The sequence below is a fragment of the Gracilinanus agilis genome, chromosome 2, assembly GCF_016433145.1.
Source record: "Gracilinanus agilis isolate LMUSP501 chromosome 2, AgileGrace, whole genome shotgun sequence".
NCBI classification, from domain to species: Eukaryota; Metazoa; Chordata; class Mammalia; order Didelphimorphia; family Didelphidae; genus Gracilinanus; species Gracilinanus agilis.
This window is the reverse complement of record NC_058131.1, coordinates 671768022-671784147: the sequence shown is the minus strand read 5'-3', so window position 1 is coordinate 671784147 and position 16126 is coordinate 671768022. Positions and strand designations below refer to the sequence as shown.

At 39.0% G+C, this 16126-nt stretch overlaps 1 protein-coding gene across 1 annotated transcript in view; it reads left to right on the top strand.

Moving 5' to 3' along the window:
- Window positions 1–16126, top strand: part of MCU (mitochondrial calcium uniporter) — a 182748-nt gene that overhangs the window by 159490 nt on the left and 7132 nt on the right. The window contains exons 4-6 of the mRNA XM_044659087.1: window positions 1756–1860; window positions 12823–12983; window positions 14083–14286. Coding sequence (XP_044515022.1) covers window positions 1756–1860; window positions 12823–12983; window positions 14083–14286 — 470 coding nt within the window. The remainder of the gene's footprint in view (window positions 1–1755; window positions 1861–12822; window positions 12984–14082; window positions 14287–16126) is intronic.

Here is a 16126-nt window from a genome sequence, read left to right as displayed (position 1 = left end):
TATTTCTCTTGACTGTGCATATTTCTGACAAGGAATGTGTTTTTCTTTTTAATATGGTAGGTGGGGAAGAGAAATAATAGTTTTTGGAGAAAATAAAAGAAGTGGGGGGGAAGCCATTGAAATCTTTATTAAATGTAGAGAAAATAGGACATTCAGAAGGAAACATAGACAGACACAACAGCTGCAAAAGTTACATGTTGAATTTTGTCATATGCTTTTTTTTTTTAAGGAAGCTATGCATAATAGAGATTGCCACCAATATGTACTCTTTGATCCAGTGACACTGGTCTCCTGGCTGTTTTCATGACTAAAACACTTCATCTCTGGGCTCCCAGGCATTTTTCCTGGCTGTCCCCCCTGCCTAGAATGCTCTTCCTCCTCTACTTCCACTATTGACTTCCTTTAAGTTCCAACTAAATCCTGTCCTGTTTCCCCGTCTTAATTCTAATGCCTTCCTCTGTTAATTATTTCCTATATATCCTGTGTAAAGCTTGCTCTGCATATTGTCTCCACCAATATTTTGTAAGTTCCTTGAAGACAAGGACTGTCATTTACCTCTTTTTGTATTGCCTGCATTTAGCAAAATGCCCGTCACATGGTAGGCTCAATAAATGTTTACTGATTGATTGGTAACTATCTTTCTGTCCTATTTCACATATGGAAATGCTTCCTCTTATTGGAGTTCATTTAATTCAGACTTTTTCAAATTTAAAAGTAAACAGTACATAAAAGACATATAAAATTTTTAAGGCTAAATAAGATGTCAATTTTCAAACTTTAATTTATTTTAAAAATATCTTTTCATGTTTACATGATTCATTTTCTTTCCTCCCTTTTTCTCTCCCCTCTCCTAGAGCTGACAAGCAATTCCACTGGGTTGTATGAATGTTATTACTTGATACCTATTTCCATATTATTCATTTTTGCTATCGAGCAATCTTTTAAAGCCAAAACCCCAATTCATATACCCATATATACAAAAGATATCAATTTTTTAAAAAAGTAATTAATTTTAAAATAGCTTTAAACAGTCCTGAGGAAAAAATAACCATCAGAACTATAAGTTTTCTTTTTTAAATACTACCCTCCCTTCAACTTATTAGAAATAATGAGCCAGTTTGGTGTTCTTCATTATATCCAGCCTGCACCTTTATAGAATAATTAATATTTATAAGTATTCATAAATGTACAAGCTGCTATGATTAACATACAAAAGTCCTTGGTGAAAATAACTTCCATTATAAGCATTCAAGAAAATGGAAAATCTGTGTGGATTTCTATGCCTGTAGATTTTAAGCTGAGATTTCTGGTAGTCAGTAATCTTATTACCCTTAAACTACAAAGGATATAGCTTCTGAGTATGATATAATTCAAAATCAGCTACCTGTATAGCCAGGTGAGCTCAGCAGAGAGCTCTGTTTGTCTGCTTTTTTCCTTACTCCAATTCTCTTTTTGACATTTATATTAAGTGCATACTATGGCAAGGCACTTCAGTTTTTCGTTGTCCTTATCCTTATATGTATTGTGATATAAGGAACCCTGAACATGTGTTTTAAGGGACTTGAATAAAAAGTATGGCCTCGTTAGTATTTATGAATGAAGAACAATTAAATGAAATTCAAAAAGGGTAAAGCCATTTTTACATTTAGATAATTGGGACTTATGTATAACTTGATTTTGAAGATCTCTTGTCTCTGACCTCTCTATAAAAATAATTATGGACCACATGAAAAATTTCATTTAAATTTCTTACAGATGGTGTTCGTGTTGCCTCCTCAACAGGGATAGACCTCTTGCTCCTTGATGACTTCAAACTGGTCATTAACGACATAACATACCATGTTCGACCACCAAAGAGAAGTAAATAGCTCCTTTCTGGGGTTGGGGAACATATGGGAGAGGTATTTTTATAAAAACTACATTTCAAATATAAGAAAGTTTCATGGATAACCTTGAGGAACAGATTGTTTTTAAAGTCGAATCATTTTTACCTAATTTTAGAATGTAATTTATTTTAAGAATTTATATCATCTGTGTTCTTAGCACAATGCTAGCTCTGAAGACTATATGGGTTTATGCTTATTTAGCCAACATCTAAATACAATAACACATTTCATTCATGGAGCATTATTCAGGATGAGCTGTCTCACCAAGTGAATATTCCAGATAACTTAAGCTTCTTTAAATGCCAGAATTTGTTAACTGACTTGGATGTAATCTTTCTAAAAGGCATTATACTTTTCCTTGCCTTCTGGTTTCCTTGCACTGGGTATACCCCTAATTTTGACCTAGATAAATCTTACAAAAAGATAAGAAAGAAAGGGGGGGAGGGACCTAATAAATATGTATATTTCCTATTATAATAGTAGGAAATATACATATTTATTAGCTGTGTAGGGCATCTGTATAAAAACTGACATTGTTCTAGAGCACAGAAACATTTCAACTCAGGGCTATCCTCCCCTCTTGCATCCCATTCTCCCTCCTCCTATTGCCATTCATGCCTTACCAAATCCTAATTCCCTGTTGTTATAATCCACTGTCTTTACTTCTAATTACATGCTATGTAGTGGAGCTGGAGGAAGTAATGCAAATATGCAATCAAAATTTAACTGAATTCTTATGTCAGCAAGACAATTTCCTTCCTGTAGTTGATTTTCCTATTCACCACAATGATTGTTCCATATCTTTTCAGCTCTCCTCAAACCTACCACAGCATCCATTCCCCATATCCTCTTAGCCGAGGGATGTCTCTTTGGACTTTACCAAATAATTGAGACTGTCTGCATCCCTCTGACTTCATCCCCCCTCTGTATCCTCCTTTGCTCCATTATCCACTATCCCTGCAGCCTTTAACCCTGTGGATCTCTCTCTCCTCCTTGACATTTTCTTCTCAGGATTTTCAGAACATTCTTCTCTCCTTGTCCTCCTGCCTCTCTGATCACTTCTCAGTTATCTTTGTTGGATCCTCATCCAGATAACATCAGCTAACTGTAGATGTCCCTCCCGGCTCTGTCCTATAGCCTCTTCTCTTCTTGCCCCATGTCATCCTACTTCAACTCACATGGATTTGTTACCATCTCTATGCTGATTCTTCTTAGATCTACCTTTCCTGCCCCCAAGTCTCTGCTGACCTGGCGTCTCCAGCTCCCACTTTCAGACATCTCAAATTCAATGTCTGGTCAGCACCTTCAATTCAGATTGTCCAAAACAAAACTCATTATCTTTGCCTCTAAACCCTTCCCCCTTTGTACCTACCCCCATGTTCCTGGTCCCTCAGATCCACAACATCCTGAACTTCTCACTGTTGTCAAGCTATTGCCAAAGCCTGTGCATTTCACCTCTGCACCATGTTTCAAATACACCTCCCTCCTGTCTTCTGACACCACCACCTCACCAGTGTAGGCATCACCTCATGCCTACACTATTGCAATAGCTATTGATGGGTCTGCCTGCCTCTAGTCTCTCCCCCACTCCAGTCTATTCTCCAGTCAACCACTAAAATGATTTTCCTAAAGTGAAGGTTTAATCTTGTCACTCTCCTGTTCAATAGACCTCAGTGGCTCCCGAACAAATACAGAATCCTCTCTTTGGTGTTCAAAGCCCTTCATAACCTAGCCCCCTCCTACTTTTCTAATCTCCTTATACTTTAAACTGTACCACATATTCTTTGATATAGTAACACCAGCCTCCTGGCCATTCCATAAAGAAGATGCTCCATCTCTTGGCTCTGGGAATTTTTTTCCTCACTGTCCTGTGTGTTTGGAATGCTTTCTCTTCTCATCTGTGCATCTTGGCTTCCCTGGCTTCTTTTAAATTTCAACTAAAATTTTCATCTTCTACCTTTCCCAACCTCTCTAAATTCTAGTGCCTTCCTTCTTTTGATTTTTTCCTGTTTATCTTATCTGTAGCTTTTTTATTCATAGTTGTTTGTGTAATGTCTTCCCCATCTCCTCGAGAGCAGGGACTACCTTTTTTTTAAAAAACATTTATTAATATTCATTTTTAACATGGTTACATGATTCATGCTCCTACTTTCCCCTTCACCCCCCCCCCCCCGCACTCCCCCCACCCATGGCCGATGCACATTTCCACTGGTTTTGTCATGTGTCCTTGATCAAGACCTATTTCCAAATTGTTGGTAGTTGCATTGGTGTGGTAGTTTCGAGTCCACACCCTCAATCATGTCCACCCCGACCCATGCGTTCAAGCAGTTGTTTTTCTTATATGTTTCCTCTCCTGCAGTCCTTCCTCTGAATGTGGGCAGTGTTCTTTAATAATAAATCCCTCTGAATTGTCCTGGGTCATTGTATTGCTGCTGGTACAGAGGTCCATTACATTCGATTTTACCATAGTATATCAGTCTCTGTGTACAATGTTCTTCTGGCTCTGCTCCTTTCGCTCTGCATCTGTTCCTGGAGGTCTCTCCAGTTCGCCTGGAACTCCTCCAGTTTATTATTCCTTTTAGCACAATAGTATTCCATCACCCGCATATACCACAGTTTGTTCAGCCATTCCCCAATTGAAGGACATCCCCTTCTTTTCCAATTTGTTGCCACCACAAAAAGCGCAGCTATAAATATTTTCGTACAAGTCTGTTTATCTATGATCTCTTTGGGGTACAAACCCAGCAATGGTATGACTGGATCAAAGGGCAGGCATTCCAGGGACTACCTTTTGCCTCTTTTTGTATCCCCAGCATTTAGCACAGTACCCAGCACACATAGTAGGTGAATCATAAATGTTAATTGACTGACTATCCATTCCCCTTTTCCTTTTCACAGCCAATTCTTCTAACTACACTCTTGCTAAGATCTCCTCCCAACTTCTCTAGTAGACTGTCTCCCAATAGCATCCCTACTTTATCGCTCATCTTCAACTATTAAATGGCACCTTCCCTTATGTCTGCCAATATGCCAATGTCTCCCCCATCCTCAAAAAACCCAAACCGGATCCTGTCAACCCTGCCAGCTATCATTCTCTGTCTCTCCTTCCTGACACTGCTCTCAGTTTTCCTCTTACCTGCTTGCTTAACTATTCATTGTTGGTTTCCTTTGCTAGGACCTTCATTCTGGCATCACCCCCTAAAAGTAGGTATCCCTCAAGGCTCTCCCACGTACCATCTTTTCTTTTCCTTTTATACTTTCTTACTTTGTGAATTCATTAGATCTCAAAAGTTCAGCCCTAATATCCAAGCCCAATCTCTCCCATATCTTAGTTTGCCTGTTGGGCATTACTAAGAGAATGTCCTACAGGAATCTCAAACATATGTCCAAAACAAACTCATCCCAAACCATCCCCTCCTCTGAAATGAACTGTTATCATGAAGGAACCATCGTTTTCTCCCTCACCAGGTTCTCAATATGAGCATCATCCCGGATTGCTCAGTCTTCCCTCACATATCTGATCTGTGGCCAGATCTTGCCATTTCAGTCTTCACAACATCTCTCATAGATGTCTCTTTCTCTCCACCCAGAGAAACTGCCATTCGAATTCAGATTGCCTGGACCATGCACATTTCTCTCTGCTTTGTAACTCTCTTTTACCTCCAGAATCAAATTAAAGTCTTCTCTTTGGGATTGAAGGCTTTTTAAAACCTAACCCTTTCCTACCTCCCCAGTCTTTTCACGCTTGACTCCCCTCCATGCTCTCTAGGATCCCTCAGTACCAGCCTACTTAGTGTTCCTCACACAATCTCTGTCTCCTATCCCCATGCCTTTACACTGGCCATTGCCCATGCATGGAATATTCTACCTCTTCTTCTCCTCTTAGAATTCCTGGCTTTTTTTTCAAGGTCCTTCTAGACACATGAGCCTTCCTCTGTAAAGTTTATAGTATCTAATTTGTTTCTTACATACCCATTATGTGCCAATGAATGTAAGCTCCTTGAGAGCAAGGGCTGTTTTGGCCTCGGTATCCCCCAGCACTTAGCCCAATGCCTAACCTTCTAAAGTGCTTAATAAATGCTTATTGATGGACTAGAATCCACTATGATTTCTCAGAAGCCTTTCTTCTCCTTTTTCTTGGCTCTGTTGTGAATAATTAAGTTTGCTTGGTTAAGTGACATCAGCATAAGTGAGGGAGGTACATCACATTTCATGTATAAGATAATTTCCATGTTTGAAAGTCTTTGAGAACTGTCCTGACAGCAGATTGTGCCAGCTCTCCAAGAACCAGGCTAAGGAAGTAGGAAGCCACCTGTCATCAGCAGGCTGGCTATTTGGCAATGACAATCCACAACTCTAAGAGAAATGGGCTTCCAGTCTTTTGCAAGCCCATTGCACTATTGTAGAGAAAGAGCAGAGTGATGGAAAGGAGCAGAATATACAGTCTTTAGGCCATTTATAAAATTATGTGTTACTGTTCCAATGACAAGTTAGTAGATATACTACTGGAAAAAGAGAGTCATATCAGTGTGGCCACTGTCACTATGAAATGAAAAAGATAGTTATAGCTAAATGGTAGGATAACTAAATGGTAGGATAGCTCACTGGCCCTCCTTGATGAGGGATACAATTGGTTTTGTTGTCCAGCCAGAGACCAGGAACATTTCATGGGAATATTCTGATTATCAGTGCTCATGATAAATATCTGCAAAAAAGGCCACCATGGAGATAAATCAGCTTATGCATTGACATCTGTTGCAGATAGAGAAATTCAATGAAAAACTTAAGCAATTCCTCAATTATTATTTTTTCAAAAACTTTATTGGTCTCTTTTGGTTTTAATTCACTTATATTTCCCAATCTGTCTTTCTCCACCCAATCTTCTTTTTTATTAAAACCTTTATCTTCTGTCTTAGAATTTATACTAAATCATCAGTTCCAAGGCAGAAGAGTGGTACAGGCTAGGCAAGGGAGTTAAGTGACTTACCCAGGATCACACGGTTAAGAATTATCTGAGGCCAGATTTGAACTCACCTTCCATCTCCAGGCCTGGCTCTCTATCCCTGAGCCACCTAACTGCCCTTCAACCCAGTCCCTTTTAACATGGAAAAAATAATAAATTTGTAAAACTAACCATAATATCAACTAAGTTTGATCTCATATGCAGTGTTCCACACAAATAGCTCCTCATCTTTTCTAAGAAGGGTGAGAGATTCGTTTTTACATCTTCTTTGTGAGCAAGATTGGTCATTATGATTTCACAACACTCAATTTTGATTATTTTGTTGGGATTTTTCCATTTTCATTGTTGTAGTCAGTGTTTGCGTGTGCATATGCGTGTGTATATATATATACACACGTGTATATAAATACACACGATTCTTTCTTGGTACTTACTGCATTCTGTATCAGTCTTCCCATGCTTCTGTGACTTCTTCCTTCTCATCGGGTATATTCTTTTACATTCATGTGCCATATTTGTTTAACTATACCCAACTGATGGTCATCTACTTTGTTTCCAGTTCTTTGCTACTAAAAATAGTACTGCAGATCCTCCCATTAAAACAACATATGATTTAATACTTAGTTACTTGAATCTAAAAGTGTAATTAAGGATGATAAAAATTATTGGGAAACATAGTTTCATGAGTTAGAAATAAGAAAGGCCAGAAGTTTATGGACTATATAGAACATACACACCTATCTGCATTTTTAAAAACTGGACCTATACTATAACAGGGAAAGGAAGATCGATGTAAAGAACTTTCTCACCCTTCTCCAACTTAGAGTCTTAAAGAGTTGTTTGATGCCCTGAGATGTCTTTTGAGGACTTTTTCCCAGGATTATTCATGTCAGAGATCAGACTTGAACACAGGACTTCTTGACTGAGGCTAAATTTCATGGACACCCATTCTTGTATACCCATTGTGCTTCATTGCCTTATGTATTATACATAATTTCTTTAAGAAGAGAGTCATAGTATACTGGATATGACAAGGACCAAATAACATCAACAAAGAATAAAATTTATTTTATTATAAGCAGTAAGAAATGATTGATTACCAATGTAAAGTCATTTCATAATAAACCATGTGTAAATTTGAAAATCAATACTAAATTTAGAATAAAAATGAAATGAAAATGAAAAGATATGATGTACAATTGAGTCAACTCCAGTCAGATTTATTTTTTAAATTGTTTTGCTATCTTTTATTCATATAACACCTACATATTCCTTCATCTCCCAGAAGATCCTTATTTGTAACAAATAATGAAAGTGAAAAAATAAGTTCAGCAAAACTAGGCAGCATTTCAAGCAAGTCAAACATTATATACAACATTCTGAATCCATCAGTCTCTCACTTCTGCAACGATAACTGTGTCTCTTTAAACAAGCTATTGATGCTGATAAATGGAAATAGAATAACCTACCTCCCCTCAACACACCCTCACAGTCTATCAATGTTTCTTAAGGAAGGAAGCTTAACCAGTGGACATCAGTTGCCACAAAGAAGAGTCCGAAAGAACCTAGAAGCTGCCCTAGCTGCCAAATACTTGCTCTTTTTCTCAAGGAAAAACAGCTAAGGACAGTGTGAGCTTAGAACATGAATCCATTTGTAAAATTTTGAGAAGAATGGTGGAATATTGTCAAACAAGTTTGTTGAGATCCAAAGAAAGCAGCATCCTTTGAGTATTTAAGGATTAGACTAGAAAGAGGACAACAAACAATAGAAAAGATTGCTCAGTATTTCTCTAATGAGGTTTTATTAAAGGGGAGTCACTAGTTTGGATACTATGTCTGATGAACTTCAGAGGAAGCAGAAATTGCATTAAACAAAACAAAAAAGGAAAGAGCAGTTGAATTGGACTTAAGTATGCAGATGAGGTCCATCTGGGGACAACTTTGAAAGCATCTTGAAGCTACCTGAATACCAAAGTCTGGGAAGAAGTGATTGTTTTCATAATTTTTTAAAAAGTCAAGAAAATATCAACAGCTATTGACACACGTGCCTTTCTTTTTTATCTAATTTTTTAAACTTTGAACTTAACAAACACCTCCCAAAAAAATGAGCATTTCCATATACAAAGCACAATACAAAAAATAGATTGTATATAAAACTCTGAATCTATTCCATACCACTTTCTAAAAAGCATAAAATTAAATCCAACCCATTTCTTTCTTTTTTTATCCTTTACCTTCTGTCTTAGAATCAATACCAAGTATCAGTTCTTGGACAGAAGAGCAGTAAGGGCTAGGTACTGGGGGCTAAGTGACTTGCCCAGGGTCACACAGCTAGGAAGTGTCTGAGGCTAGATTTGAACCCAGGACCTCCCATGTCCAGTCGTGGCTCTCTTATCTACTGAGCGACCTAGCAGCCCCCATTGTATTACTTTCAAAACTATCCTACTAATCCATGCTTCCTTCTTAACTCCCTTTTTCCTCTCATGAATTTAAAAAATATGTTTCTTTGGCCTCTTTTTTTTTTCTTAATAACTGTGGTCAACTCTACTTTCCCTCTCAGTTCCCACCTACCAATCAAAAACAGAAAGGAGAGAATCCCACTAGGTACAAACATAGCTATACATTAAAAAATCTCCATAGATGCCATGTCAAAAACTGTATGTCTTGGGGGCAGCTGGGTAGCTCAGTGGATTGAGAGTCAGGACTAGAGACAGGAGGTCCTAGGTTCAAATCCAGCCTCAGACACTTCCCAGCTGTGTGACCCTGGGCAAGTCACTTGACCCCCATTGCCCACCCTTACCACTCTTCCACCTATGAGCCAATACACAGAAGTCAAGGGTTAAAAAAAAACTGTATGTTTTTCTTCATCTCAAGTCTATCCCCTCTCTCTCAGGAGGAGGGTGACACCATATAAGCATAGGTCCTTGGGACCCAAGACTGGTCACTACATTGATCAGAGCTCTTAAATCTTTCAAAGTTGTGATTGTTGTCAGGGTTTACCTTTTTCTCCTAGTTCTACTGGGTTTACATTGGCCCATACTTTCCTGGATTCTCTGAAAATGGCTTTCAGATCATCTCTTATAAATCACTAATAGTCTATTCAAATACCACAACTTGTTCATACATCACCAGTTGATGTCAGCCTTTAATTTTCTAGATCTTTACTTTTTCTTTGTGATTCTTCCTCCAATATTAGTCTTTATTTCATTTTATTTTATTTTAATTCTTTCCTATCCCCACCTCTTTTTCTGTTGGATTTGTTATCTTTTTTTTTAATCATACTGTGTGTGTATGTGTATTCAATCTTCAATTGTCTATTTCAAGTAAGAAGTTAGAAAAATGGCTGAACAAATTATGGTGTTTAAATGGACAAGATTATTGTTGTTCTATGAGAAATGATGAAAACAGCAGTTTCAGAGAAACCTGGGAAGACTTGTATAAACTGGTTACAGATTGAAGTATGAACCAAGAGAACCATTCGTACATTACCAACATTGTTTTTCTAAGAACTCTAATCAGTGTAATGATCAGGTGAAACAATGACTATTGGTTCCAGAGGATCAGTAATGAGGCAAGCTGGCTATCTACATCCTTACAGAGAGGTGACAGGATAAGGCACCAAATGAAACATATATATTTTTCTAATATAACCAATATGGGAATTTGTGTGATGAGGCATATTTGTTACAATACTTTTATTTTCCTTTCCCTTTCCCTCCTTTGTTGGAAAGAAAGAAAATAGATTTTTTAAAGAAAAAATAAAAGTATAAAAGAGAACTTAAAATCATATAGACATCAATGGCATATTTGATAAAAGTATGAGAAATCAGCTTTCATAAGTTTTCTCTGTATACAACATAGTTACAAAATTGAATGAAAAGTACAGAGCTTTTCAGGTCATACTATGCTTACTGCTTATTGACTATTTTTTTTAAAAGGATTTGATTCTGTCAGATAGAATGAAGGCTTAAAGGCTTCTTCAACAAGGTGTCTCCCATGCATATGTCATACAAAATTCATTGAAAGATGAAACAACAAAATGATTTTGTTCAGATTTGAAGATTAACCTCAAGAAAGGCATTAAATTGGGAGATGTTTGCATGCTAACAGCGTTTACTCTTTTTATGGGGAGTATCTAGTACAGAGCCCAATTGGAAAATACAATACCTGTAAGTGATAAGACCCTCCAGATAGGCACTGTGCTGATGGCATTAAGCCCTAGAACACTACAACAAAGCCTCTAAATGGACCTAAAAACATTTAGAAGGCTTTAGCCTAATTATCCACACAGGAAAGAAATAATTGGACCAAAAAAATGCCTGTTCATATTACAGCATGCCATTAGATTGAACACCCTCTGGAACTGGCACATCATCATGTATATTTTGGTCAGACAATGAGCTGGGCCTAGAAATGAATAGAAGGATGAGCTGTTTTGCTCCAGGGAAATTGTGTCATAACTTTAATAACCTCAAGGTTCTCCCTGTAACAAAAGCCCATCTTTTTAGCCTCAGAAGCCTTCAGGTGGTGGGTGGATGTGTGGCTATAAGTTATACAGTTGCTGAAGGATTGGACTTGTAGGACACCCAGAGGGTAACAGAAAGGTACATGGTGGCATGAATATTACCAGTGGAAAAATGAGCAGGAATCTAGGGGAAAGGATAAGAGAGGGGTGGATGTCTGACCGCAGAATGAGACAGGCTGGCCATGCATCAAGGGGAAGGATAACAGACAGACAGGATGCATGCTGCCTTGGTGTCTGTTAAATGAAAGAGAACCAGGGGCAGCCCCCCATCCCACACCATTCTTGGGGTGGATCTTCCATAAATAGAGAACTTGCTGGAGGAGGAGAAGAGCCCCAAAGAATGAAAATAAGTATGACCTGCCCAACTGGAGAAAGTACCAGGTACTGGTGGCATCATACACAGTCCTTGAAGTAAAACTCCATAGGAAGATGGACTTCCTGAGAGCCCCAGCACATTATTTATAGTTTTAAGGTGGAATCTTGAGATTGGAAACCCAAGGTACTGGTGTCTTCAGAAAATAGCAGTAAGGCCTGTCTTCCAAATTTCTTACCAAGAGGAATGATAGAGGACAGAGGCAGGTGGAACATTTGTGGAAAGCATACAGTAGTAGACTTCTGCCCTTGGTTGTTTTCTTGGGTTAATGGCACACCAACACTTTCTGAATTTGCAGTTGCATCAAAGGGTTATTCCCTCAATCAGTGGAGGCTACAGTCCTACCTATAACTTAGTCAGTGGCTAAAATATATGCTGAATCTCAGCTAGCTGTGGTTATGCACCCATTACTGTTGAATTTTAACTTCATAGAGTTTGTGAACTTGTTTGGGTGGCTGTTCAATATGCTACTAGGGCTTACAACCCATCCGTGCCTTCTCTGAATCTTGTTCGTGTCTTTCTCTGAATCCTCTGGTTCTTTTCATATTTGATGGGTACCCAATGCAGCACTCAAGTCATCCATCTGAGATCTGAAATGTAAACATCTTTTATATAATTTCCTCTTAGAAGGTCACCACAAGGGAGAATAACTAATAAAATATCTGAGCCACAAGTAAACTATCCATACATATGTTAATGATGAGCAAGATTTTTAAAATGATTCTTGTTTGAAATTGCTTTAGTTCCTTGCTGTTTTTGAGTAATAAAAAAATAAATTTATTGTTCTGAGAAGGCTTGTCATTGTTTACATTATTTTAATACACACTTAACTGTGACTCACTTGACTTCTGAGAATACTCACAGTAGAGACTGCTGTCAAAAACTTGGAAATGCTCAAATGTGAATTCATTTGCTAGAATCTTACAGAAAATGCCCACCCAACAAAGACCGTCCATTTCTTAATTTATTGCAATGGATTTTAAGGTGAAAAGCTTGTGTAGTACTGTGAATCTACTTGTTTCTGGGCACTACCCAGGAGATATATACTCAGAAATTTTCCACCCTCTGCTTTCAGACCTCCTAGGCCATGAAAATGCAGCCACACTGAATGAAGTGAAGACGCTGGTCCAGCAGCTCTATACCACACTGTGCATTGAGCAGCACCAGCTGAGTAAGGAAAGGGAGCTTGTCGAGAGATTAGAAGATCTCAAGGAGCAACTCGCTCCCCTGGAAAAGGTGAACGTTCAAATGCCGCCCATCCTTTATGAGCTCCATGCCCTCCTACAGCGGAACACTGCTGTCAGCTCCTCCCAAATGCAGACTCCTTTAGGGTATGTGGCCAAGTCCTGGTAAAGTTCCTAGTGAAGGCCAGTGAAGTAGCTGAGGAGAGAAAGCTTGTACTTCTGATAATAAACCTTGGAGCTTTCCAGCCCATCTACTACTCTTCATTTAGGGCTGGAAATAAGCCAGATAAGGAAATCTCAGCAAAGATTTTTTTTTCTTTTTTGGAGAAGCAGTGTTAGGGAGTCACTCCAAATTCTAGCTCCCCCCTTTTATTTGCTCAGTGACCCTGGCTGTGCAAGTCACTTAATCTTAAACATAGGCGCCTAGCCTATGTTTCCTTCATCTGTAAAAATGAAGAGATTGAACTGGAGGATATCTAAGTCCCCTTCCATCTCTTAACTCTATGATCTTATGGTTTCAACTAAGTTTTCTGTGTTCAGAATGGATACTTTTCCATCATTCTACACTAGGAATTTTCAGAAGCAATAGAAATGTCAAGAAATGTGAAATTTAAATGAAGTCATAATACTGAATTTCCTAAGATCAAAATGCATTTTTCAACTTGTAAACAATCTTTAGTGTATCCCTTTGAGGGAAGTTCTCGTTTAGGTTGGAGACTGACCGCCTCTTGACCTAAAATGGGGTCTTTTCCCTTTTTAAAGTAAATAATCTACAGCCTGAACAAATGACAATTCAGAATAATTCCAGCTTAATTCCTTTCCTATCTAACAGAAACATATTGATAAGTCCACTTTGTAAAGAGCCAAGAAAGGATCCCATCAGCTCTGCCCTCTATATTTTTTCAGAAACAAAGCATAAAACTCATGTATGTGAACAAAACGATGTTGGTTACTCCAATTTCAGATGAGATGGCACCCAGGACAGAAGAACTGTAGACAGAGTATTGAAGTACAGACAATAGTTACTAGAATTGAAACGGGCTTATGGCCTGACCTCTAGTGTCCCTGTCACCTTGGTGATCACAGAGCAAGTTTCACTTTGAAGAATAAACTGGTTCTATATCAGAATTCTATTTGTTTGTACACTACAGGTGCGGATCGAGATCAGCAGGAAAGCAGAGAAGAGGACCACCTTGGTGCTATGGGGTGGGCTGGCCTACATGGCCACACAGTTTGGCATCCTGGCCCGGCTTACCTGGTGGGAATACTCTTGGGACATCATGGAGCCAGTCACCTACTTCATTACATATGGAAGTGCCATGGCGACATATGCATACTTTGTAATGACACGCCAGGTGAGACTTTGGAGCGTGTACTATTCTCAGGAGAACCGTGTTACAGAGCACTCTTGTCTCCGATCCTCTTGTCAGGCATGATCTCCCATTCTCTGAACAGCCAGCCAGATTAGAAAGTCCTGGCACTTTAGGGGCCATCCAAATTGTCTGAAACTCCGATCTCCCCAATAGGTATGGTAAGAAGTGCCAGTGATAACCCTAAAGGGCTTTGTGCTCCTTAGGAAAAGGGGATATTGAGGCACACCTCAATCTCTGGGTATGGGGTTAGTGGTTCTACAAAGGGATTTCTGTCTTCTGAAACAGAAGTTGATTTTTCTAAAGCTTACCTAAAAATCTTTTTTTCCCTTTGGAATGGCTTTAGAAATACCACAGCTCTACCATAAGAACAGGGTGAAGGCAGTATTATTTAATTATTCCATCAATCAATAAGCATTTAATTTGTGCTTGTCCTTTGTAACACTGTACAGAGTGCTAGGGGTACAAAGAAAGATAAAAATGTCCTTGCCCTCCAGAAGCTTACATTCCAGTGGGGGAGACAGCTTGGAAATAAAAAGGGTACATAAAAGACATATAAAGAGGACAGGGGAAGACTCGAGTGATTAAGGAGACTGGGCAAAGCTTCTGCAGAGTGGTGCTTGAGCTGACTCTGGCCTTGAAGAAAGCAAGAGGTTCTGAGAGGAGGAGGAGATGAAGAGGCAGCTCAGAGGCATGGTTGACAGCCAGGAGAAAGAGATGGAGTGCCATGGGAGAGAACCAAGGAGGCTGATAGAGTGTTTGGAGGCAGAGTAAATAAAGTGTGAGAAAACTGGCAGGGTAGGAAGAGACCCAGATGTGAAGAGCCTTTGGTGCTAAATGGAAGACTTCAGATTTGATCCTGGAGATGATAAGGAGCAGTGATGGAGATGAAAGGGAAGAGCAGAGCATTCTCGGAATCAAAGGAAAGGTTTGAGAATGGGAGAGGCATGAGCGTGTTTGCAGGCAGCAAGGAAGAAGACATGAAAGGAAGAGACTGAAGATGAGGGAGAGAATGGAGATGATGGTGTGGGCAGTCTGATGGAGAAGATGAGAGGGCATTCAGTCAAGGGTACAAGGAACAAGGAAAGGGGCTACCTCTTCATCCAAGACTGAAGTGGAAGAGGAGATTATGGCAAGACTTGCCAGATGAATGTAAGATGAGAAAAAGAGAAGAAGGATCTCCCAGAAGGGGAGGTGATGAGACAGGATCTCATCTGAGATGGTGAGACAGAAGGTGTTGTGAGAGACTTGAGAAGAGCTGGGAAAGTTTAGGACAGTTTGGGAAATAGAAAATCAAGTAAAACGAGTCTTTATTTTTCATAGACGTTTCTATTAAAGACAGAGGGAGGTAGGGAAGCAACCTTACATTTTTATATAGTTGCTGTTGAATGATGAGTAGGAAGTAGTGGCCTCATTTATTTGGGAAAATAAAGGCAAGAGGTAGTCACTTAGCCCCTTGGCACTTAATTCTTTTCATCATTAAAGTGAGGGGAATTCTTCTTATTACTGTGTGTTATGGTCCCTAAGTAATGTCTGATTCTTATCCCCTTCGAAAATTCTGATTCAGTTAATATTGTCTCTCAATCATACAGCACCATGTTTCTTAATCTTGGTATTTTAGCATCTTTTAGTAGTCCTGGATCTTCTAGTAATCTCCCCACAGTTGTCTTTGCTTATAATAATAATAATTAAGGGGAGAGGGTCTCCCTTTTGCTAGTATGAGTTTGTAACTAAACACCTCTCATTCACAAACATCTTTTGCATACTGTGTGCAAGACCAGCCTTTGGGAGGGTTTTGAACACAAGCAAAGCACCATCACTGCCC